Here is a 27,110-nt window from a genome sequence, read left to right as displayed (position 1 = left end):
TCGAATAAAACAGTACTTCATACTAAAAAATTACAGGTCCTAGGAGACCATGCGTGATCATTTATCTTTCTTGTTTTCTCGTGTTTGCGACTTCATTTTCTCGAAATAACAAAAGACAAGACATAACAGAAAACTACTTTCGTTATGTCACGATCGTGAGAAAATGAAATCACGATCACGAGAAAATGTTTGTTATGGTTAGAAATTAAGTTATGATCACAATATTATGATGCAAGACCCCTTAAGACCTCTGTAGAAAATCATAAACGCTAATCAAAGCAGCTCAATAAACTGCTATGAGAAATGAGCACTGAACTGATTAATTGATTAATTAACATGAGTTGCTTTTACAATGAACATTTCAGGCAGAAAATAAGTTTTATTTGCAAAAACTTGTTCGGCTGTAAGATGTAAATAAATTTTCCCATTTATTACAAATGTTAATTGTATTAACGTTCTGATTTAGTTACTAATTACGTGAGACTCATTTTCAGGGGTTCTGTAAATCATGACCTTTTCCATATTATTATATAATGGATTTATTTTTTGGCACAGCATTTTGTGAGTATCGAATAAAAAAAAAAAAAAAAATTATATATATATATATATATATATATATATATATATATATATATATATATATATATAAAGGAACCCTAGTTAATGTAAAGCTTCAACTATGACACCTGTTGCACCATTATCAAGTGAAAAGCGTCACATGTTCCGAACACCAAAAAAGAGTCACATTTCTTCAAATTCCATTTATTCGTTTAAAAATCTCTGCCCACTTCACGACATTCCCATTTCATCCCACACGAAAATGAAATGAATAAACGTACATTATACTACATAAAAAAAAACTATTATAATGATTATGATTTATAAAACTTAGCTTTACAGCAATTGCAGTGTGTATTGGAAGTTCCGTCTCTGAGCTCGGGGCGGTTTTTCCTCCTTTCATGCAACAACAATCGGTTTTCAGTTTCGATATTTATAGAAAGATTGTTTGCAAACAAACCGGCCTTGTCTCTTCGTGTTACCGGATAATGGTCTTTGAAAAAAAAAAGTGAAAACTGAAGAGCAGAGAGACCTGACCGGCAAAACGTTTCCTTTGTGTTGAGGAGCTCGTGTGTCAGTGGAGACTTTAATCTGCTTTAATCTCCAAGAATTCTTCAGAAGTCCTTTTTTGTTTAAAACATGTGAGCATTTACAATCTTAATTCATTGAACATAAAAGGTTTTTTTTTTTCGTAAATTTTGTCACACATTCAGGACTCTGCAATGTAAATACTGTATATAAGTGTTGCTGCATGGATGCTTTAAAAAAAAACAAAAAAAAAACAAAACAAAAAACTGAAAACTTTCTTACTTGATACGCAGCTGTAAACTTGGCTCAAATATAATCTAATAATCTAATAATGGACGCTCTGGAATACAAGGCAGGGAGAAAGTGCTTATTTTGTCCTTCTTGCTTTTCAGATGCGATGAATAGTTCCTTTATTCTGTATTTTCACAAAAACTCAACGGGCCTCACAGCGAGACTTTTTTATTTTTTCATCTCATTCATCTGAAAAGCAAGACAGAGGATTTTACTTGTCGTTCTTCGCATATCCCAGCTTGTCAGGATGATGGGGTCGAGGCACAGGTTGAGCCATGATACAGCGCCCCTGAAGCATGTAGTGCCAAGGGCCTTGCTCAAGGGCCCCAAAAGTGGCAGCTTGGCGATACTAGGGCTTCTGAGCAGTTCTAAACCTTAACGACTTGTCTATCACTTCCCCTGCAAAGATTTTGTTGAAAATCACACGAAACCACGGCTCTCCAACAATCTGTCTTTATGGCAGCATGGCCGAGCATCAGCTGTGTTCCTGGGGGACGGAGGGCGAACACACAACTAACGCATAATCGTTCTCGCATTGTGTTTTTTTCAGAGAGTCTACTTTGCCCCGTCCTTTCAGGGTTGAAAGAGAGAGAGAGTGGAACACCTTTAATGCTGTGTCCACACTAATACCTTTTTGTTTTGGCTTCCCCTCTACACCGTACAACAAAAACGCAAATTTTTGAAAACACTCTCCAAAGTGGATACATTTGAAATTTGACGTCGCAGTGTGAACTGTGAAAACAGAGGCTTCCCGCAACGTTTTAAAATGCGGGACGGTGGTCGAAGCGTCTCACGTTTTGCTTGTGCGTGATACACATGAGCGTTTTCAGACGTTTCAGTGTGGATGAGCAACTTTTGGTAAACGACTGACAACGAAAGTGTGGACGCGGAGCGTTTTTTCGAGGAAACCCCTGTTTTGAAATGTATCCTGATTGGTGTAGACGTAGCCCCCAATAGCGCACTCAATAAACAACTTTTTAGAGTTTTGAGCAATTGCTGTCTCCACGAACCCTCACCCATTTACTCAGACGCCGGGGTTAGACAGCGGTGCCGAAACCCGGAGTCTGGAGAAGTTCTCTCTCTTTTTCTTTTTACAGCCAACCCCGAAAGCTCAAAAAGACAAGACTAAGTAAACTGTCTGTACCAGGCGGGACTCGTTATGCGTTATCTGCCGGTTCGCCCGACTTCCCTCCGCCCACAGCCGCGGCCTTTTACAGCTTATCTTCTAGAATGAAAACACAATGTAAAAATGTTCATGTAAACCAAAGACACTTCAAAACAGACTTCATAAAGTGATCAACGTATGACACTGGATTAATCCCTACACAGTGTTTGTGTTGAAAACGTTCACACATTGATGTGCACACAAAAAGACTTCAATTAAACAAAACAATAGAAACAGAAATGATGTAATGATATTCGACACACAGTCCAATTAAGCATCGAGTGAACTCCGAAATAAATAAGAGCGCACGGGAACCCCGGGGTGGGGGAAGAGGGTTTGGGGGTGTTTACTGCGTGACCCCATGACACGTTTCCTCTGAGAATGAAGGTAGAGAAAGAGGATGGAGGTGAGGTTCAGGAGCTGCTGCTCAGTCTGCGGCGGATGAGCGAAGCCGGCTTTGTCTCTGTGTCCTCCTGGTCACTCTCACAACTTCTCTGGAGGACGAAGAGCGAACACAAGGTTATAGAGTAGGATACATCATTATCATCATTAATTATCTGTTAGGGGAAATGAATTAAATAAATGAATAAAAATCGCCATAAATGAAAAAATAAATAAATTAATTAATGTTATTAGAAAAATAATGATATATATATATTTTTTATATTCATTTATATTATTTTCTTTCTTTTTCTATTAGATGTACAGCATATATTTTAATATCTAGCTATAAAACTATATTTATTCACCTCTCCAATATACGTGCTACAAAGTACATATACTGCAAGATACTAGAATGTATGTACTGTGCTTTTTTTTTTAACATAATTCCTTACCAGCTCTTCGTCCTCTACGGTTTTCTTGCAGAGCAGCTGCAGACGACACAGTCGGTTACACGCCCACACCATGTTATAGGACATCTGATTACGAAAGAAGGCGAGGTGTGAGTCAAGTCTCAAGGATTGTTTAAAAAAAAAAGAGTATGAGATGAAATCGATATGAATTGTGTGAACAGATGGTGCTTCTCTCCTATATCCGCATGCAATATACAAGTTGATCGATAGATGGCAGTGTGATGCAAGTTTATACACAAACACGCACACATATATGGACACCAGGGCACAAGACTGGTACGTGTTTCTCTCTTGAACATTCTGTTCCACATTTAGGCCTCATTTGCAGTTATAATAATGTCCACTCTTCTGGGAAGATGTTCCACTAGATTTTTGGATGTTCTTGTGGAGAGTTGTGCTCATTCAGACACACGGGTGTTAGTAAGTCAGGTCGATTCTAATTCATCCCAAAGGTGTTCAGTAGAATTGGAGATCTATAGAAGGAGATCTTCCACTCCAACCTATGTAAAGCATCTCGTAATGGAGCTGGAACAGGTTTGGGTCTTCTAGTTCAACTGAAGAGAAAATGTCATGCTCCTGCATCCGAAAACAGGATACAATTGTGTGCCTCCAGGTTTGTGCTAACAATTTGGGGAAGAACCACATATGGCTGGAAATGTCCCTATACTTTTGAACATATAGTGTAAACACACACACACACACACACACACACACACACACACACACACACATACACTCATACACACCTTCCACTTTCTCCTGGCATTGAATTTCTTGAAATTCTTCATGTTGATGGATGAGCGACTCCTGTTAGCTGCCTGCTTACGTGTCAATGGCTGAAAAAGATGGAGAGAGTGAGAGAGAGAGAGAGAGAGAGAGAGAGAGAGAGAGAGAATGAGGAAAGAGGGAAAAAAAATCACCTTCAGAAACAGGAAGCATTTAAATGAATGTATGAACAGTTATGGTTTTTTGGTCTTTTTCACCATCCTGACATTAGTGTAGGAGTTAATAAAACATGGTCACATCTCTCTCTCTCTCTCTCTCTCTCTCTCTCAGCACTGACACTCGAGACTCCTTTCAAACAAACTCTCAATAAACATCTAAGAGAAAAGATGCGCAAAAGTTGTGACCACTGCGTCCACTGTTCATGTGTTTATATATTCAGCATCTGGATTTGAAAAGCCTTTAATAAAGAAATATTAATTATAAATTATAAAGAAACCTACAGAAACCTTTTGGCCAATCAGATTCAAGAACACACCAGCACTGTAATTAATGTTATAAGTGGTGCTTTTTATGCAATAAAACTAAACTATTATAATCTTCCGTTCCACCACTATTACTATTATTATTACTATTATTATTACTATTATTATTATTATTATTATAATAACTGTTATTATTACTGTTATTATTATTATTATTATTATTATTATTATAACTATTATTATTATTACTGTTATTATTATTATTATAACTATTATCATTACTGTTATTATTATTATTATTATTATTATTATTATTATAACTATTATTATTACGGTTATTATTACTATTATTTTAACTATTATTATTATTATTATAACTGTTATTATTACTGTTATTATAACTATTATTATTACTGTTATTATTATTATTATTTTTATTATAACTATTATTATTACTGTTATTATTCTTATAAATATTATTACTGTTACTATTATTACTGATTATTATTATTATAACTTTTATTATTATTATAACTGTTATTATTACTGTTATTATTACTATTATTATAACTATTATTATTATTACTGTTATTATTACTATTATTATAACTATTATTATTATTATTATAACTGTTATTATAACTATTATTATTTCTGTTATTATTATTTCTATTATTATAATAACTATTATTATTACTGTTATTATTCTTATAAATATTATTATTACTGTTACTATTATTACTGATTATTATTATAACTATTATTATTATAACTATTATTATTACTGTTACTATTATTTTATTATAAATATCAATATTATTGTTATTACTTTCACCACCACTATTGCTAATATATTTTTGTTTATCATTCTTTTTATCACGATTATTTATTTATTATTATTTATTTAATTTTAATTTATTTTTTAAGTAAGAATGCATACATTTAGTATTATAACAACCAGTGACAGAATTTATTACTATTATTATTTTTATTATCTTTATTCTGGAAAGCAGAAAATTGGAAATTTTGCTCAAGATCTTACGCAATGTAACTGAAACTTATTACCGTGCAACACGAGCGTATAATATCCTGAAGCCCAAACTTCTCTGACTCACTCATTTGATGCATCAGGCCAGAATCAGCGTTGAGGTATGACAGAGAAACGTTATCACTGATGGATATGTTTTACAGAAAAATCTTCGTACATCCTGTTGGGAAATACGATTACACATACTTGGATATAGATGAGTCATATCATACCTTTATCCAGGGGTGCAGTAAACATTCCTCAGCTGTCATTCTCTCACTGCGTACAAACAAACACAGCAGCAATCTGACTCCAGCTCTCTTGGAAAAAACAAACAAAACGTTTTCAATATGACCTTGAACTGACCTCTGATCTTTGACGAGCAGCTTCTCGATAAAATCTTTGGCTATGTCGCTCGTTTGGCTGAAGTAATGCTCGTCAAAGTCGTACTTCATATCCACAATGCTCCTTAGTGTCTCCTCGTCTGTTTCGCCTTGGAAAGGCGATATCCCGCTTAACCTGAACGTAAAAGGTCAAAGGGTCACTTCGTCGTTTCGGGTCTTGAGTGTTAAAGCTGCATTTCAATTGAACTTCCAGTTGCGACGGAGAGAAATTGGCCGCACTCCATATTTACGCTACTTCACGAAGCTTCAAATGTATAATAGGATACAAAGTACTATGATTTATTATAACTATAACGTTCCTTTCGTCACTCTTTGCTTAATCAACTTGATGTGAAAAGACTGTGACTCTCAGCACACTGATCTATTAATAGAATTCTATTAATGAGTATTAATGAGATTAATATCTATTACAATGATCATGAGCCCAAAACTTTCTTTTCAATTACTTTAAAAAAAAACACTCAAATGAGGTCACGTGTGTTGTGTCGAGTTCGAGTCTGGAGTTTCTTCCTTCGTTTCTTCCTTCGTTTATTCCTCTCAAAATGTTCTGTTGAACTGACGCCGAACTGCATGTTGGTGATCAGTAGATACACCAAGCGCCAATCAAAACAAGTTTAAAACGAAACGTGCGCTCGACCCTGATTGGTTGCTGTGTGTTTGACCACTTAAGGTTTTTATCCTCATAAAAAAAAAAAAAGGAACGACTGATTTTACAAAATGTACTTCAGTAAAAAAGGAAGAGATTTGACTTTGAAATGCAGTGAAGTTAAAGTAAAAATCTCCCCAAATTGAAATACAGATACGCAAAAAGCTACTTAAGTACAGTAACGAATTACTTCATGAATGTCCACTGGACCTACACACCAACCTCCTGTACAAACCCAATCACATCTACAGAACTGACCATCAATTGCATTTTTTTTATTGTATTTTACTTTCGTTTAACTTCTGCTTTACCCAATGATCTCTTATTTTTATAGTTCTTTTTATTTCATGCAGAATTTTCTGATCAGGTGAACATTTCACTACAAGCTGTCCTCTGTATTAATTATGTTTGTGACATAAAAAAGAATTGGGTCAGTCTAAATACTCGAATCTGATTGGCTAAAACGTAGTTCCTGTTTGTTGAAAAAACAAACATTTACTGTACTTCGTTACTCTACACCACTGCTACAGTGTCATGGCACGGGGTCACCGAGTGCTGAGGTGCATTTAGTGAGCGAGTAAGTGTGCATACAATAAAGTAAGTAAGTATGAAAGTAAGTATATAATTACAGAGCCTGTCAAAAAAACTGGAGACCGGTCTTACGTGGTTTTTTGAGACGTAGGCGTCTTCCTTTCGTTTATACGCAACAAATTAGGTAAAAGAATCTCAAGAATTGGAGTGAATGACTGGAAGAAAGTTTCTGACATTTCTGACTATTACAGAAGATCAAAACCAGTCAAACATGGAAGTTGAAGCTTAATAGTTTGGGGTTGTTAATAGAGCAGGGAAGGTTGGAGACTTATTCTGGAAAATAAAAGGAATCCTGTACCAACATGGCAACCATCCCATAACTCCAACACCATGCAATTCCGTCTGGACCGAAGCTCCGTGAGCGTTATTTAGAGAGCAAAAGAGTTGTCTGGAGTGTTCATGGGAATCACCTGCCCAGTCACTTCACCTGAATCCTATTGAACTGCTCTGGAGATGAACTGGATCAGAAGAAAGAAATCTCCAGCTAGTGAAGAACACATTTGGCAAGTTTTACACTGTCTGGATATAAAGTGTGTGAAGCTGTTCTTCATGCTAAGGAGGTTTTTACAATGAAAAATTTTGAACGTTTAAATATTTGTTTGATTGGAGTAAATCTTTATACCGTAACATGATCTAGATCAAAAAAATCGTAAAAAAATAAAAGATTTAATTAAAAACTAAAAGACTAGTTGTTCCCAAACTTTTGACAGGCTCTGAAATTAAGCACAAATTTAGTCAGTGAGTGTGGATGTGAATAAAAAAAAAAGATGGCGTTAAACCCCCCACCCCAGAGATTATTACACCGTTATAAAAATGCAATAAATGCTGAATTAACAGATGGATTAAAACATCTTACTGAAAAGCAAATAAATTAATTTTCATTATTTTGGGCCATAAATAAAACAATAACGTCCAAGACTGTACTTACAGGATGTATGTAATAACACCAATACTCCTGTAAAAAAAGAAAAAGAAACACGATGAGAACCGACACACACAAAAAAAACGCCTTTACAACAGGAAACACTGTGTGTCTGCATATAACTGTGTGTTGCTTACCACATGTCAGTGGCTACGCTCAGTGGCTCATAGTTTATCACCTCAGGAGCTGTGATAACGAAAGCAAAAGAAAGTGAGTTGAAAAAAAGAAAGAGAGTTTAGAGAAAGGCACAAAGACAACAACAACAACAAGACTTAAAGCGGAAGAATATTGCGATGAAACGAGGCGGCGAAGACGAAAACGTTCGATTGTATGATTTAATTATTGATTTCAGTTCGGGGGAAATTGCGGAGCTGTCATCGCCGAGGCGAGACGTCGTCACAACTTCCTCGTCGAAGCCGCGTCTGTCACGTCAAATCATTTCTTACAAGAGGCACAAATTCTGAACATTGTGCCGCCACGGTGTATCAGGGGAAGGACTCAAAAAAAAAAAAAAATTTAATTAATTAATAATAATAAAATAATAATAATAATAATAAATCAATAAAATAAAATAATAAGCATAATAAGAAAATTATTAATTTATGAGCATTTATTGAATTTTATTTTATTTTTTTGTTTTGTTTTCATTTAATAAACTAGACTTGGATCAAAATTCTTCATTATGATGTCTTTTTTCATTATTTCGAATAAATTAGCATAAACGAAAACATTCACTGATTACGTTTTTATTCATTTCTCAAAAATAAAACACCATGAAAAACTCTTTCTTTATGTTTTTGTCATTTTTTTTTATCTTTATCTAAGTGTCCGCTGTTTGACGGTATGTATTTATACTACATCATTAACATAACATATTCAGTTATACATTATATTGACAAAAGTATTGGGACGCCTCACATTTCCACCCACATGTGGTTCTTCCTCAAAGTGTTACCACAAAATCTATAGCACACAATTGCGCAAGTCGTTTTTGATTATGGAAGCTGGAGACCCAAACCTGCATGGCAGTTCTCCTGTGCACAAAGCCCATGAAGATTTACTTTACATAGGTTGGAGTAGAAGATCTGTTTCAGAGCTCTGATATCAACCCTATTGAAGACCTTTGAGATGAATTGAAATGTGAATGCTGACTGCACCCCAGGCCTCCTCACCTCACCTATATATTGACTTGCAGTTCAATAGAATATCACACAACATTTCTTCCACCATTTTTCCGGTGGTCCGTCTTGCCATCTGATTACGAGCGGAAGCACACAATGTACGTGTCCATTGGCTGTTGGCGCTCGACTTTGTGTTGGAGTGCAACTTTTCGCACGAGCCATGAGTCAGTTGTGAGTCTCTGCTCATCAAGTCACAGAGTGTCACGGCCCGAGCAGGAAAATCAGTGCTTTCGAGAGCGCAGATAAAATAGAACTATAAAGCTGAAAAACACTTGCTTTTAAAGCTGCGTCACAAAACGCTGTTTATCCTGCGTATGTGCAATTCCACACATTCTATAAACCAATCTCATGTCCCCTACTGACTACACAAACAAGCGATGTGCCTCAAATACAAACTTCAGAAAACCTCTCGTGTAGTTTTCAAACCTACTGAAAAGTCCGTCTTGATGAATAGATAAACTGCACACTTGTCTACTGTTAGCTAGAAACGCTTACACAAGCACGCTAACTGGATTTTCTTTGGCCGTTTTTTTTAGCTTTGTTACATATACAAGCATCTCTCCATCCATCCATCCATCCATCCATCCATCCATCCATCCATCCAAATTCTACTCCTTTCTCCATCAGAAAAGAGAATAGATAGATAGATAGATAGATAGATAGATAGATAGATAGATAGATAGATAGATAGATAGATAGATAGATAGATAGATAGATGGATGGATGGATGGATGGTTGGATGGATGGATGGATGGATGGATGGATGGATGGATGGATGACTGGGCAGGACAGTCCATGAAAGATAACACTTCAGACGACTGATTGCTCTCTAAATAACTCCTAATAAGTCCACACGGAATTGCATTGGAATGGTTGCCATGTTGGTACAGGATTCCTTTCTGGAATATGTCTCCAACCTTCCCTGGTCCAAAACAACCCCAAACAATCAGCCTCCATGTTTGACTGTAGGGTTGAGGCAGTTTTTTGACATCTTCGCTCCTGTTCTCTTACTAAAGTCCAAAAATAAAAAGGTCTGTAGCTTCAATAAACCAGCCAGACGATTAATGGACACTTTTGACCCCTGATCCTGATGTTTTGAATATTTTCTCAGATGAAACTGTACTGAGGAATTCTGTGATCTTTTTTCCTCAGCTAAACAGTTCCCTAGCTACAGTGTGCGAAAAATTTGAGGAGCCGATACTCTACGGGAAAGGGGGAAAAAAAAAACCGAGAAGCCGTGCTGGTTGTGTGTAGAGTTGCCATACGACAGCGTAACAGTACACAACTCTCGCTACACTCAACACCTCACTACTACCTCAATTGTGCTCTTGTTCTGCACTTCCTGTCCGGAACCACTACCTTTGAACAAGTTTCAGTGAGCCAGTGAATTGAGAACACACACACCGTCCACACACACACACACACACACACACCCATGAAATACAGGAAGTTACATCGTGTCCAGCATGACTAAGATGTGTTTAGTGTAAGTGTGAGACAGAGTAGATGTGCAATATGAGGAAGTACAAAATATTATAAAAAGAAGATATAAAGATATGGTGGGTTTGAGTGGAGGATCTCCTGCTACAGAGCTCTAACATCAGCCCTATTGAACATCTTTGACGTAAACTGAAGCAATGACTGCACCCCATGGCCTCCTCACCGACCGTACATCACTACCTGACTTTACTAACACCCTTGAATGAGCACGAATTTCCACAAGCACCTGCCAAAATCTAGTGGAACATCTTCCCAGAAGATTGGAGGATACTGTAAGAGCAAATGGGAAATAAGAAAATAAAAAAAAAAGACACCAATCTTGCTCAGGTGTCCACAAACTTTTGTCTTTATATTATGTAATCATATTATATACATTTATTGTATAAAAAATGTTAATATATTAACATTTTATACATTATATACATATATATAAGTTTATTTATTTTTAAATCTTTTAAAAAATTTGATTTATTACAAACTCTATTAAGGGTTTTTTATTCAAATATTCTTGCTTTGTTTTTTTTTGCAATTTCCTTAAGTTCTTGTGTTGTATTTACATCTCATGTTGTTTATTGTTATGTTGTTTGATATTGATTATTTTAGTATTAATATTATTATCATTTTAATTATTATTAACTATGAATATTATGAATGTGTAGAGAAAAAAAATTCAAAGCCAGAATTCGAGAGAACCTGATCAAGGTTTCATCCAATAAATAAATAAAACTAAAAAAAAAAAAAAAACCCCAAACAAACAAATACCCCTCCTATAAACTTTGTCCAATCTACAACAAATTCGGCAAATAATTGAAGGAGTTGGGGAACTCGCAATTGCTAGCAAATGGATTTTGATTATTCCAAAGGGTTTGTCCAGAATCAGAATCAGAATCAGAACCAGAATCAGGTTTATTGGCCGAGTGTGTAGACACAAGAAATTTGGTTCCAGCTGTTAGTGGGTCAAAGAGCCTCACAGTGAAGCCGAGTGACAGGAAGTGAGGTGGTTTTTCAGCACATTATTATTAGTAGTATTATCATAATGTAAAATGTATCATCATAATTATTACCATTTATTTCATTTTTCATCTCCTGCTTTTCCTTGCAAGCTGCATTTCCGCTGGACTTCTGATTTCTGACCCACCCAAAACCTAGACCCTATAATCCTTTCACTTTCATACACTTCACTTTGAAAACCTTTTTGTCAGCAGGAACCAGGGGGGTCTGGGGTTTTCCTGTGACTGGGGTCAGAAAACAAACATCTGGGGTTTTCCTGTCACTGGGGTCAGGAAACAAACATCTGGGGTTTTCCTGTCACTGGGAGACACACACACTCTCGCTCACCTATGTACTGAGGAGTGCCACACAGACTCTTGTACTCCTCTCCGGCATTGAAGCGATGTGCGAGGCCGAAATCGATGATCTTGATCTCGGGATGCTCTGCGTTCTTATCTGACAGCATGATGTTCTCAGGCTGGATAATCATCATAATAAAAAAACAAAAAACAAAACAAAACAAAAGACGTGTTATGTAACCCTCTGTGCACATTTCCATACATTCTCCAAATAGCATTCGGTTTAGAGCAAAGGTCGAGAAATAGACTACACTAATACATGATGGTGCAGTGAAACTGGGAATTTTAGAACTTGGAGTTTTGGAGACCCCTGGGATGTCGGCAAATGTTAGGAACCGGTTTGAGCTCAATTTCGAACCCCTTTGCCTTTAATTTAAAGAAGTGAAGAGGCGCGCAACGAGCGTTCGCTTTCAAATTTGCTTTTAGAAAATCCCGGCGTCATTACCAGTTAGGACGTCGTGTCCCGTCTGCTCATTTTGAAGAAACAGGTTCAGCCTTAAAAAAAAAAAAAATCCCCAGGAGGTGTTCAAACGGCCCGCATACCAGAGAATATCAAGGCGTATCTTTGACATTATGCGCCCATGTTGTAATCGCATGAGCAGACGGGACACGATTGTGACGTCCCGACTGCTCGATGCTGACCACTCCACTGTTCCATTATGACTAATAGTGGTTGAGGGGTTCTAAACGATCTCGCACTGGTTCCAAAAGATTGCCGACGCCCCGGGGCTCGCCGACTCCTAGTTCCAAAATTTCCCTGAACCACCGTGTGTTAGAAACCTTTAAATATATATATATTTTTTTTATAATTTCTGACGTGTGAATGTGAATCATTTTCAAATGCAATTAAATTACATTTTCTTTCACATTTGAGAACATCTGTAATTTCCTATCCTGGTGATTTTGTTAGAGTCTCAATGTGGAAAAAAGAAAAATAGAAAGAGAAAAAAAAGAGAATAAATAAAAAATAATTCAATGCTAATTAAATAATAGTAATATCCTGACTTCTGTAAAGCTTTTGTTTTTGTTTGAATATGCTATATAAATAAATCGGAATTGAAAATTAATTGTATTAAAAAAAAATGTAGGAGTGGCCAGCTGATATCCAATCAAACCAGCTGCTTTTCTTCCTTATAACATCTATTCTACTTGTCTAATTAGAAATAATATCATACAATAAATTCACCTCTAAAGACATAAATACTGACTTCTTATGAGGGTTATTCTTTATTAGTGATACACATATTAATATAAATAACAAAAGTGTTCAAAAATGTCATATTTGTTCAACTCAATGTACTAATACACTTCTAATACGCTATTACACTCGGATTAGCATTCCACTGCAACTGGAATCGTTTGACACTTGAGCCACTTGAGTGGTAACTTTCGATCCAGAAGTTGAGAAAAGGCCCCTGGATTCCCCCAATTGGTGGTCAAACTTAAAGATACAGTGGGCTGAAAAGTACCGCTTCATGACACAAGGTTTCCAGAGTTTCCTCTCATGATAAAAACCCCCAGAGATGTTGGCGACTGAAATAGCACCACACCACACTTGCGCAGAAATGTGAGACGATGTCTGAGCCAGAAGAAGTTTGTTTTCTTCCTCACCTTCAGATCGAAGTGGGCGATTTGTTTGCTGTGCATGAAGCCGACACCTTTCAGAATCTGCTTGAGGAAGTCGATGGCCTCGTTCTCCGTCACGTTCTCCTTCGCAGCGATGAAGTCGAAAAGCTCGCCGCCACGGATACTGAACCAAAGACAGACCTATTATTATTATTATTATTCTGATTATTATTATTCATTTGTATTATGAAAACACTTAAGCACAATGACCATTTCTTTTCTTCGGACTTCTTATGAAGGATCTCTGGCACAGTTTACACAGCTCCAAACACCAGGAAGTCCAGAGCGGCTCTACAGACTTCCGTATCCCCCCCGTTTTCCCTTATGTATATGTCACAATACATCCTGTCCTGCAGGGTCTGGCTAGTCTGACTTCACGGAAGGAGGAAATTTACTGTTATGGACACAAATAAGTAAAAAGAAACTGTTTTCTATTACATCTACACTGAAAGTATCGCAAACTACAGGTTTATATTTATTTGCGAATGCCATCGTTTCTATAGCAACAGCTTGCACTGGGAAATCACTGTTAGATATACTATGTTAGAATTTTTTTTTAACAAAATAATTCAATCGTTGAAAGGGAGGCTATAAAACCAGGAGCAAACTGTGCAACTTTGGCCACAATTTGATCAAACTTAAATGATTCCTATAATCCGAGGATAAAATCTGTAGTCTTTGCTCGCTGGTTCAACCGATTAATGGCCGTTGCAATCGCACATGGGGATCGTAGTACAGTCTGACAAAGCACTTTTGGAAATCGCACAGCGTGAATTAGATTCATTGAACATTTAAGGAAGTTGTCGCCACTTTACTAACGCCCTTGAAGCTAAAGCCATTTCATACAAATCTCCACAGGTACACTCCGAAATCTAGTGGAAATCTATGTTCCCAGAAGTGTGGAGGTTATTATAACAGCAAATGTGGAATAGGGTGTTCAAAAAGCCCATCCTATAGTCAGTCGTCCACAAAATGTTTGCCACCTTGTACCATCGCTCTCCTCCATACAAAATAAGAACTCTTTAAAAAATACACTGGACGTATAAACCTTCATAAACATTCATCTGTTTATAAAAACTCAGAAATCCCTGAAAGATTCGAAAAACCCCCCAGAGCCATTTGTCTTTTCTTTAATCTTTACTGTAACTCTGGGAATTTAAAAACGTCAAAACTAAACAGTTCTTTTATTTTGGCCGTCCGAGTCTTCTGAAGCTTTGTGGAGGTCCCCTGTGAGACATATTCAAGGCTGAGAAATCTGTAGATCCTCAGGGACACCGCAGATGGTTTCGATTCTGAATGCAGGTGACGGCTTTGAATAAATAAAGACATGGAAACCGGTTCCAAACAAACACCAAACAGTGTCCAGGTGTACTCGTATAGGAGGAGGGCGCTAAAACTTTTGCATCAAGATGATATACAGTGTACAGAAAGAAACAGCGAAAGGTTCTCGGGTGGAAAATCCGAGCCGGCACAGCTCCCATCCATGCAAGTGTGTTGTGTGTGTGTTCTTATACGTGTTCCTTAGCAACCACAGCAGAGGCTGAATTTTTCCCCAGGCTATCTGATCCTCCTGTATTTTCCCCCGATGCTAATCTGCTATATTAGTCCGATCGAAACACAAGCTGCCCACAAGACAAAGCAGACCCCAAAAATATAAGCATCACTGTGACGTTCGCAGAATTTAATCCGTTTAATCTAATTAATCCCGCTCAGGTTCTCTTACCGCCCCTTCAAAAGCTAGACAGGCCAACGAGACGTTTAAACTTTCTTGCTAACTTTCAGCGGCTGAAAGCGTAAATGTTTTGTCTAAAAAAACAGCGATAATGTTTCACAGCGACGGTGTTTACATAAATAAGTAAAAAGCGTGCAACTCACAGCTCCACCACCAGCACGATCTCGGCTCGGCTCTCGAAGACGTCGTGCAGGGCGATGATATTGACGTGCTGCAGGCTCTGCAGGATTTCCACCTCGCGCTCCACGTTCTTCCTCTCCACGCCCAGACGGCTGCTCACGCTCCGGCGGAGCTTCACGAACTTCCCCGCCCAGACGGTACCGCCGGCCCGCTCTTTTAGCTCACGCACCTGCCCGAAATGTCCGCTGCCAACAAATTTCCATAATGCGTCAACTTCTTGCAAACGTCAAATACCTTATTCACTTGAATTTCACGATGGAGCTGCCGCTTTCTGCATTTACTCCGTCAAGGGTTCAACTAATTTTTTAGGCACGCACCTGCCCAGTATTTCTCCGATCTCATAGAAGTCCTCCACGTTCTGCAGCTTGAACTGAGCCATGGCGCTCGGGTGACCTTCTGTCCACTCTTCTCAGAAAAACACGCTAATCTCGCATCTTTTATCACTACACAACGGACACAAACACACAAAATTTTGAAAATATCGATCAGATAAATTACACAGAACAGATCCTCCAAAGGTGATCAAAAAGTGACTAATTTCATGCAAACAATCACCTGATAACCTGTCAAATTTGATGGAGCTCTTTACTTTGTATCCATTGAATAACGAGCTACAATAATAACACGGGACAGAAATGCTATATGGTAACATAGGACGGTAATGCAAAAGGGCACGGGGGTGGCATCGAAGGATGGTAATGTAGGATGGTAGACAGGACGTAAATACAGAGCAGTAATGCAAACTGGTATTAGAGGACAGAAATATTAGTAATACACAGGGCATTGACACAATACAGCAATAAAGCACAGTAACAGAGTAGGGTAACTTAGAAGGGTAACTTAGGTAACTAAGGTAAAGCACAAGGAAAATGCAGGAGGGTAACACAAGGTATCAATGCGAAACTGTAAAGCAAGATAGGTCTAGCTTGAGGGTCCAAAAGTGGGCCCCAGAGAGTGATACCAGGGTTTGAACCCCCAACATTCCAATCAGTAACCAAGTGCCTAAACCACTGAGCTGGAAGGTAACTCAGGACAATAAACCAAGAAGGTAACGCAGGAAGGTAACTCAGGACAGCAACTCAGGAAGGTAACTCAGAACGGGAACTCAGGAAGGTAATTCAGAACGGGAACTCAGAACGGGAACTCAGGGCGGTAGCTCAGGGCGGTAGCTCAGAGCTGCAACTCAGAACGGGAACTCAGGGCGGTAGCTCAGGGCGGTAGCTCAGGGCGGTAGCTCAGGGAGGCACCTCAGAACGGCAACTCAGGAAGGCAACTCAGGAAGGCAATTTAGAACAGCCACTCAGGAAGGCAACTCAGAACAGCAACTCAGGGTGGTAACTCAGGAAGGTAAATCAGGACAGTAACTAAGTAAGGTAATTTAGGACAGTAACTCAGTAAGGTAACTCAGGAAGGTAACTCAGGACAGTAACTCAGGAAGGTAGTGCAGGAAAGTAATTTAGGACAGTAACTCAGGATGGAAACTCAGTAAGGTAACGCAGAACAGTAACTCAGGACAGTACCTCAGAACAGTAACTAAGGATGGTAACTCAGAACAGTAACTCAGGAGGGTAAATCAGGATGGTAAGACAGGAAAAGTAATGCAGCATGGGGTTAAGCAGAACAGCAACTCAGGACAGCAACTCAGGAAGGTAACTCAGTATGGTACGTGAGGACAGTAACTTAGGGCAGCAACTCAGGAGGGAAAGGAAGGAGGTAAATGCAGGAGGGTAACACAGGACACTAAGACAAGGCAGTAGTTGGGAGAAAATTATAATACCATAGTAAAAAATATCTTGAAAAAAAAATGACATTGCTGAGAAATTTCTCCTACAGAGTAAAAGTTTTTGATCCATTGCTACAATACGCAGAATATCTATTTGCTGTTAACATTCAAAGTATGCCAGTTCAGCAAGTTTTTGAGGTTTTTGAAGTGAGCTTCTTTTTTATGCCACCCAAAATACTAGATATGCTCAGTTCTTCTTTTCGAACCCACCAAATTAGAAGAGAAGGAAGGAAGGAAGCCTTTATTGTGAACTCTGAAAATGCTAACTCCTTTTCTTCATCAGGCTTGGAATGGAATGTTTCCAGATTGCTCATGCTGCTAACAAAAAAACGCAGCCAGGTTAGAGTAAAGTCTTAAAATACTTTTTATCTATACCTTGGCAAATACCAAATTGGACGGAGTTAACAACAAGGCCTTATTCTTAGCCAAGAAAGAAAAAATATCTGCACACAATACTGAAAGAAACTCAGCGTTAGTTTTTTGGCTGAAAGAAAGCAGCGGGAGTGCATTTTGTAAACCTCCTGGTAGCAGATGTTTAAGCCGTGTTTTATATTGTCTGTTTTATAAAGTGCAATAATCATAAAGTTGAGCATTGCTCAGTGTAAAGGGGATTTCCCAAATCTTGAAATCAGAGTTGGTGATTGGTCAGAAGCTGCATTCAGAAGTAGTTAAAGCCACAAGACACACCACAGGGTTTTATTATTGGTATTATACAAATTCATTAGCTTTTCTGGTAGATCAGTAGTAATATATTATAGTAGTATAGGAATATGTAGAATAATTGTCTCTGGAACTGATTCTCTGGACCTTCTTTTCTAGACTTCCATCTCTGTTACTTTACCTCTGAAATACTGTCTCTGGAAATCTTTTTTTCTGGTGCTTTATTAATGGAACGTTTTCTCTAGCATTTATACATCTGGAATTTCTTCGCTGAAATTTTATCTGTTACTTTATTTCTGGAATATTGTTTTTGAAACTTATGTTCAGAGCGATGTACAAAAGTGCTGACTAGCAGAAACTTTGACTCTGGAATATTGTCTCTGGAATATTGTCTCGGTATGTTTTTCTCTGTAACTTCTTTCCTGGACTTTAATTTTTGTTACTTTTTTCTGGAATACTGTTTCTCGACCTTCTTCTCTGGTACCTTTTCTCTGGTAGTTCTATTCTGGTACTTTTTCCTCTGTAACTTCTTTCCTGGACTTTCACCTCTCAAACTGCTTTTCTAGGCCTTTTCTCTGATGCTTCTTCTTTGGAACTTCTACTCTGGAGCTTTGTCCTCTGTAACATCTTTTTTGGACTTTCATCTTGGTAACTTTACTTTACTCTGTCTCTGGAGCTTCTCTTCTACAACCTCTTTCCTGAGACCCCTCACTCTGGGAAACTTCTGTACAACAATCAACGCTGCATAAAAACAGAAACTAACTTTTCACACAACACTGAATGTACAGGTAACTACAAATGGATAAAAATGTATGTTCTTTGAAATAAAAAACACTGTAAATATCAGGACGCTGTGAACCACTTGATTTTTTTTTTTTCTAGTTGATTCATTACAGCAATCCTCATTATGTTTTATGCTGAATGAATTACAGAGTCACTTGTGGTATACTTCACTTGGGATTGTTATATTATGCAAATCTAGAATATTCAAATCAACATCTGTTAAATATCAAAACAGCCTAGATTCTAAATGTTTTGTGATTACTTTAATTTGCTGATGTTAAACAAAGATTGCGACTGCTCTAAATGTTCTAAAGTAACTACTAATTCTATTAATCTTTTCGTTTTTTGCGGTAAATTTGTAATTCCTATATTATATTATATGTTTATTATTGTATATTATTTTATCGGATTAGGGATGGTAATGTTAATGGCATGAACTTGTTTTGTGTCAGGAATTGTTTTCCGCTGCAACGTATTTGCATTAATAAAACACGATTTATTGATTATTCGTAGATTCGCTTTCCTTTCATAAGAAAATGACCAATAATTGGTGACCAATATTTGATATGTAGATCGATTTCTCCTCGCTAAACTGTTGCACGTTTTCTCGAATATCTCTCAAATATGACGCATCACAACACTACGGAGACCGAGGCGTGTCCTGAGAGTCACATAGAATACAGATTGACATGGCAGAGGTAGAGCTGTAACTTCCTGGAGACACAACAGGAAAAGAACATCTGGTTTCAATTCAATGTTTTTCGCTTCCTCCTCAGTTATGGAGAGGCACATTCCTACTTCGAATTGGTTCAGAATATATTTCCCAAACAATAAAGTTCTAGCATTAGCGCATATATAGACACACAGTGGTACATCCTGGTGCGAGGTGTTTTCTAGAGTTTGTGTGGGGAGCACCATGACCATACTTTTATCCAGAAAATCTTTTTACTTCAGATTTCCTTACAATCTGGAACACCCTGAAGAAATAAATAAACGACCACAGTATCTTATCATTGTAAGAATGCACATCCATCACACACCCACTCGTGGAACAGATGTTTGTGTGTGTTGAATGACTGAACAAAAGAGGCTATCGATGCTGTTTTTTCTGGCTTCCCCACCGGGTTTTGTGAGAGACAAGGCAGGATCTGTCACAATAAATATTTACACAGGCTAAGAGGAGAGCAGGACCAGACCCCGTTTATCAGCAAACACCCTCAAACCGCAGCTACTACAGCATATAGAGCGCACACGACCGCACACAAACTCACTACACACCCATATATGCGATCTCCTGGTCTGTGTCCACTTCTATAAACCAGGTCTAACCCAGAAAAGCAACCAATCAACAATAAGATGAGCTCAAAAGCTGATTTTGCTTGACATTATGCTTGTGAGCCGAATACAAATCCCGTGGTTCAGTTGCACCTGTGTATCACGCACATCTGGAGGATTAATATCGACGTTTGTTAGGTGGAACGTCAGAGACAAACGCTCCCTAGGACTGTAAAATGTACGAAAACGTAAGTACTATGTGAGACAAAGATACGATTCGTGACACAATGCTAGCTAGTAAATGCTAGTTTGTTGGCGGATCATTTCTAGATTCTAAATCAAACGTTTTCAAGCAAGTTTTAGACAAAAAAAGTGTTTCGTATGACCGTTGTCATGAGCTGCTTGGCTTTCTAAAATATTAGCTAATACTAAAAATCCAGAATAGGCATAAGTATAGATCTTTCGCTAGGGTTGAAGGGCAATATTTGTACAATTTGTACAAAATTCAAGTCCTACACATAACAGGAAAACTGCGTAGTGTTATCTCGTGGATAACTACATGCTTTGTGACATAATGCTAGTTTGTAGCCAACAAATGTTTTTGGGGAACTTAAGAATCGAAGTTGAACTGTAAAATGCATTTTGTTTAACAATGTCAATTGTCAATGTCATGAAGCGATTTGTGCTGTCAAATCAAAAACTCTGACCTCGCATTCAAAACTATTTGCTAATCCTGAAAAGCCAGGAGTCTGCTAACCAAGCCAGACCTTTCCATAGATCTAAAGACGGCCTGAGAGGGTTTTAAAATTCAAGATAATCAGATGAAAGGAAAAGCGTGTAGTGTTAAAGCACAATAGAGGTCTAAAATCAAAGATAAATATACGATTTGTAATACAACGCTTGTTTGCTTAGCCAGTTTTAGACACGGTGTCACATGGTGCTATATCGATCCTGCAGTTTCACAAAGCTGTAATGGGTATAAAAAAAACCGGTCTGTACTTATAATAGTGTTGGTGGTTTATGTCTGTTTTGGGAGATCCTTAGAAGAATGTCTTTTCGCCCACATCCACAGTCTTAATAAAGAAATATCAAAAGAACATTATGAAAAAGTATGTATGAAAATATGAAAATGAAATAATGAAAAAAAGAATGAAAAAAAGGCGTTAATTATTGATTCACCTCAGCCTCTCTAAATGACCACAACAACATGATAAGGGTGGAACTATGCCTAAAATATAGCCCACAACAGGACCTATCAAAATAATTAAGTCCACATTTGCCCCCTTCACTCGTCTGGAAAGATGTTCCACTAGATTGTTTGAGATAAAAAGGCCTGAGTCAGCGTTCCGATGCTTCCCAATGATGCTGGTGTTATGTACAGGAGCTCGGTCATTCTGGAGCAGGTTTGGGTCTCTAATTTTAAAGGAAAATTCTCATGAAAAGTTCTAAAGTTCATATGAAGTTCAGGGACGTTTCCCCATTTTTCAAAATTGAAACCAGAAAAAGTAGTTCCAGTTTTGTCATATTCATCCATCACCTTATTTTGGTGATTCACAACCTAAATACTAATCTGACAGGAACAGTACAGAGTAAAAATGCTAATTTTCTAATATTCGCAAAAGAAAAAAAATCTGGAACAAACTCAAATAATATACATTTATAAATTATATAGAAAACTTCATGAAAACCAGAACGTAATGCCCAAAGATTTTCTCCAAACTTCTCCCAAACAAACCACGAGTGCACAGAGCACATCTTCAGCAAGCGACATATCTCACTAGCAAAGAATGCAACTCTGTAAAATATCAACCGTGGCCTTTTTCCAACCCCTGACCCTCAATCTGACGTGAAGTATGTCCAGCATCAATTCTCCAAAAAAAAAAAAAAACTGTCTGAACGAAAATTCGTTTGAATTGAAAGGACAGATCCGCATTTATAGACCTGTACAGGCTGTATATTAATACCGCAGGACACAAAGAGCTATTCGTGTCACACTGAATCAACAACACAAATGTCAAGGACCATCATCAACGATGGAGACTGAGGCGACAAGCCGAGAGCGAGTCGTGTGGCCGTATTCAATTTTCCTACCACGATAACTGTCCAACCATTCCACCTGGGTCATGAAATGTAATGATGCCAACATGAAAAAAAAATGATAACAATAAAAAAATCCCAACCAGCAGCAGACGCAACAAAAAAGACACACCTTAAAAATGTAAGTTGCTTTAAAAAAATTGTTATACCGTTCACATCTTTTTTGGAAATTCAATTTTGCCGACATTCACTTAACGAGTGGAACGCTGAAATAGTGAGTGAACGGAATAAAAAAAAGGACGATATTTTCCAGAATTCAAAGAAAAGTAAGAGGAAAAAAAATCTTGATTTTTTTTCTAGGCCTGTTCTAAAAATTCCAAAGAAATAAAATTTATTTATTTATTTTTTTTTTTTTTTTACTAAAATTACAAAACAAAGACGAAATTATTAGTATGAAAAGGTGCAAACAAAGAAATAGTAAAAAAAAGGCTCAAAGAATAAAATAAAAATGCAAAAAATGTGAAAGAAAAAGCATAAAAATAGTTTTCAAGAAAATATGTAAAAAAAAAAAAAAGTTTTTTTTTTATAAAAAAAACGTATTAAAAAATAGAAAAAGTATGAAAAGTATTAAAAATAAACAGTTCCCTGTTAATGCATAAAAAACAAATCCCCTCGCCCTTAATTAAATAAAATAAAAAAAATCCATATCCAAATAATAAAAAAACCAACAGAAAAAAATTCAAAAATCTTAGATAACTCAATGTCCCACAATTCAATGCGGTTATATGCATAGTAATAATTACAGAGATTTGGTTCGGCTGCCTTGCGAACGACGAGGTGATGAGCGAGCTGATGATGATGGTATTAGCATAAAAGTTGGAAGCTAATTAGTTTGAGCGCATTGGACAGATGAGAAAAGAACAGAGCTACAGGGATATACTAGAGAGAATAAAGTGCCGCTGCATTAGTCTCCGAAGCTGAATCCCAATGCTGTGTTATCATTGGATAGAGGAAACGCGTTGTGGGTTGAGTTAAAAACGGTTTGACATTCTGATAAAATGGACCAACGCACTGATAAAACGCTCCGCATGTTTTATTACAAAACCAATCTCCGACGTCACTGAAGCTCGCACGTGTTTAAGATTCGTTTATGCAAGTCATTCGAGGTGAACATTTTCCACTCAGGCAATTAAAGAGACAGCTTAATTTTTCCGAGACAAGCTTTGACATGTGTACAGAACATTCCAAAAGCAAACCAAAAGAGAGTAAAGCGAGGAGTTGATTCAAAATAAGATTAAAGACAGAAGCAGCATCTGGCGAGCATGACAGCGATCCAGCTGTTTGCTGGAGACCAGCTAGAACTGAACGTACAGTACTTCGTGAAGTTGACTCATAAAAACGGGGGGTTATTTCTCCTCACACTGCCCATCACAGTAACACATATTCAACTATTTGTACACAGTATGGACCACACCTGACCAGAAGATATTGTATGTGAACATCACCGTTCCACATCGAGTCCCTTTTTGCTGTTATAATAAGCTTCACTCTTCTGGGAAGATGTTCCACTAGATTTTAGAGTGTGCATGTGGAAATTTGTGCGCATTAACCACAAGTCAGGGTGGGATGAGGTCAGCGTTCCAAATCATTCCAAAGGTGTTCAATAGGGTTGAGGTCAGAGCCAATCAAGATCTTCTAATCAAGGAGAGATTTGGTTCTCCTACTTCAAGCGAAAGGAAGGTTTTAATGCTACCACATTTAAAGGGATCCTAAACAATTAGGTGCCTCCAACTTTGTGGTTTGGAGAAGAACCAACTGGAATGGTTTCCTATAGCTGGAAAAGTCAGGTGTCCCAGGACTGGTGTCCATGTAGTGTAATTTGTTGCTGTACTTGTTGTCAAAATACATCAAACTTTTAGAAGAAAAAACAGATTCACGTGAACGTTAAGAGATGCAGCATTGAGAATGAGATAATCCTGTGTACACTTAGTATTTATTAGAAGCTGTTTGTATCGGAAAACAGCATTCAGCTGGTTTCATCATTAGTGCTACGATTATACTTAGACATTGTTCGTCTTTCTTACCAAATGTTAACTTACTTTTCTTGGTTCCTAAGTGAAACAAGAACTAATTTACCATCGGTAAAATCCACGCCTGGTTTGAGACGGACGTCTTTGTTGTTTGTTAAAAAAAGGTCTATGTATAAAACTTTTACCTCCGTATTCGGTGGATAAAATGTACGACTACTTGAGTCAAGTCTGTGGAGATTTCATGGTCAGCTTAATAAATAAATATGACCGACTGTAGATAAGAAATTCATATGCCACGATAACCGAAGTATTTCTGATGCTTGATGGTTAAAGTGTCACAACGTATGTGGCATATATAGCAATGTCTTCCTGTGATGCAACTTTCACACACACATACACACACACAAGTTCTTTAAGTAGCAACTAAATTAAAGCTTAATTATAGCTTATAAATTATACTCATAGGGAGAAATATATAAATATATAAAATACAATCAATTCATGGTTTTCATAGGTTTCAAGGTTACATGTCTGTAGTCATTAAAGTCAGGACTAAAATCACAATCTGGGTTTATGAGCCCACCGTTATTTATTCCATATAATCACATATATTCAAAATGGCACTGTTCCAATCTTCTACCACCCAAACCCCAGTTCAACACCTGACCACCTCTAACAGACAGATAGATAAATACGAAAGAAATGACGAGCAGAAGTCCCCTTTTAAAAAATGCAGGGTCTGTCTGTCTGTCTGTCTGTCTGTCTGTCTGTATGTCTGCCTGTCTGTCTGTCTGCCTGCCTGCCTGTCTGTCTAGCTGTCTGTCTGTCTGCCTGTCTGTCTGCCTGTCTGTCTGTCTGCCTGCCTGTCTGCCTGTCTGTCTGTCTGTCTGTCTGCCTGCCTGTCTGTCTGTCTGTCTGTCTGCCTGCCTGCCAGTCTGCCTGCCTGTCTGTCTAGCTGTCTGTCTGTCTGCCTGTCTGTCTGTCTATCTATCCATCAATCCATCCTACAGGTTCACCATGGGTTCCACCCCATGATAAACAGACAGACAGACAGACAGATAACAAATGGAGAACCTGTAAAGAGCAATAGATGTCTGTTTTGGAGTTTTTCATTGGTTCTCACAGGGTTCTTTAGATACTCAAGGATCTTTTAGTTTCTAATAAAAAACAGATTGTTGCAATATAGAACATTTATGGGTTTAATAAAGAAGAAGCCATTTTTTTAAGTGCTAGATGGAAAGCTCATAAGGTTGAAACCACTGGTGAGCCCATACGATGGAAGAGCTCTTGCATGTTATCTATCTATCTATCTATCTATCTATCTATCTATCTATCTATCTATCTATCTATCTATCTCCATCTATCTATCTATCTATCATCTATCTATCTATCTATCTATCTATCTATCTATCTATCTATCTATCATCTATCTATCTATCTATCTATCTATCTCTCCATCTATCTATCTATCTATCTATCTATCTATCTATCTATCTATCTATCTATCTATCTATCCATCCATCCATCCATCCATCCATCCATCCAGCCTATGGGTTCACTAAGGGTTCCAACTTTAACACCCATGAAGAACACACAGACAGAAACCTTAAAAGGCATCATTAAAGGTTACACAAGGATTTTTCTTTCTTTCTTTCTTTCTTTCTTTCTTTCTTTCTTTCTTTCTTTCTCTTTCTTTCTAGTTCACCAAGGTTTCTTGTGACACTTTAGGCTCCTTATGATGTTTTCCTGTTGCACCTTAAACATCTCAAATCATTAGAATTGGCACTGTTAAGAAAAAAAACAATGTAACGTTGGGAGAAAACTAAAAGTCACAGAGGAAAAAGCGACATGCATAAAAAAACAAGGTCTTACCCGCGATTCTAACAGAAAACCTGACGAACAGCAAAGCGTCCACTTTCCTCTCCTTTCCAGTGCGTGCGTTCCTGAGTATGTGCGCGCGAGCGTGTGCGCGCGCGCGCGTGCGCGTGCGTGTTTGCGCGTTCGCATTGCTGTCAGAACGCACACGCCGCATCCAAAACGACAAGAAATCAAGAAATGCAGGAGAACTAACAGAGGGGGGCGGGGGGGAGGGGGATTTCCTGATTGAAACCAGGGCTGCTAAACTGGTCCGACCACGTGTGTGTGTGTGTGTGTGTGTGTGTGTGTTGTCCCCTTATTGTCTCCTGAGAGCAAACACACACACCGCACTAACTAATACCGTCTGATTGTGCCGCCTGTTAGACGAAGAGAGACATGAGCTGTGTTCCAAACCGCACACTTCCACACGAACCCCAGTACAAACCCGTGGATTGGTATAATTAGTTAGTATCGTGTTAATTACGTGTATTTACACAACAACAACTAACACATACTCAATTTGTTTTGCATTGGACATTGGACAACTATTAGTGTTACACACTATCTAGTGCTGAATTTTGCGGTTTGGAACACAGCCTTTGGCTGTTCGAGTAAGCAATGATAAACAGGAACCTCCAGCAACAATGTTGTGAAACTCAGGGTTTCTTTTATAACACACACACACACACACACACACACACACATTTTGCTATGCCACATCTACATTTAACCATAACTTTTTTCTATAAGAAAAAGAACAAATTATTTTCAAAACACACACACACACACACACACACACACACACACACACACACACACACAATGGGGGGGAAGAAAAGTTGCATTTAAAACTTTCGAACATACACAGTATGGCCAAAAGTATTGGGACACCGACTGTGTGCTTCTTCCACAAACTGTACTGC

The 27,110-nt window shown here is 37.8% G+C and overlaps 1 protein-coding gene across 1 annotated transcript; it reads right to left on the bottom strand.

Annotated features, from left to right (window-relative positions):
• Window positions 1-746: 746 nt before the first annotated feature.
• Window positions 747-26,365, bottom strand: LOC124403203 (death-associated protein kinase 2-like). The gene is made up of 12 exons (XM_046876854.1): window positions 26,203-26,365; window positions 16,080-16,205; window positions 15,726-15,947; window positions 13,836-13,974; window positions 12,214-12,343; window positions 8,332-8,380; window positions 8,201-8,227; window positions 5,998-6,150; window positions 5,865-5,910; window positions 4,143-4,232; window positions 3,379-3,462; window positions 747-3,036 (listed from the first exon to the last, which is right to left on the bottom strand). Exons 2-12 carry the CDS (start codon window positions 16,139-16,141, stop codon window positions 2,956-2,958), a joined length of 1,083 nt encoding a protein of 360 aa, XP_046732810.1. The 5' UTR covers window positions 16,142-16,205; window positions 26,203-26,365; the 3' UTR covers window positions 747-2,955.
• Between the last annotated feature and the right edge of the window lie 745 nt (window positions 26,366-27,110).

This window comes from Silurus meridionalis, chromosome 20, assembly GCF_014805685.1.
Source record: "Silurus meridionalis isolate SWU-2019-XX chromosome 20, ASM1480568v1, whole genome shotgun sequence".
Taxonomy (NCBI): Eukaryota; Metazoa; Chordata; class Actinopteri; order Siluriformes; family Siluridae; genus Silurus; species Silurus meridionalis.
This window is presented reverse-complemented; position numbering and strand designations above follow the sequence as displayed.

Coding starts and splice junctions, on each gene's coding strand:
- LOC124403203 (XM_046876854.1), bottom strand. CDS start 16,141: ATGGCTCAGTTCAAGCTGCAGAACGTGGAGGACTTCTATGAGATCGGA. Junction 8,381..12,213: donor TGGCACTCCTCAGTACATAG/GTGAGCGAGAGT, acceptor TCGTTATCACAG/CTCCTGAGGTGATAAACTAT. Junction 3,037..3,378: donor CCGTAGAGGACGAAGAGCTG/GTAAGGAATTAT, acceptor TTCGTCCTCCAG/AGAAGTTGTGAGAGTGACCA.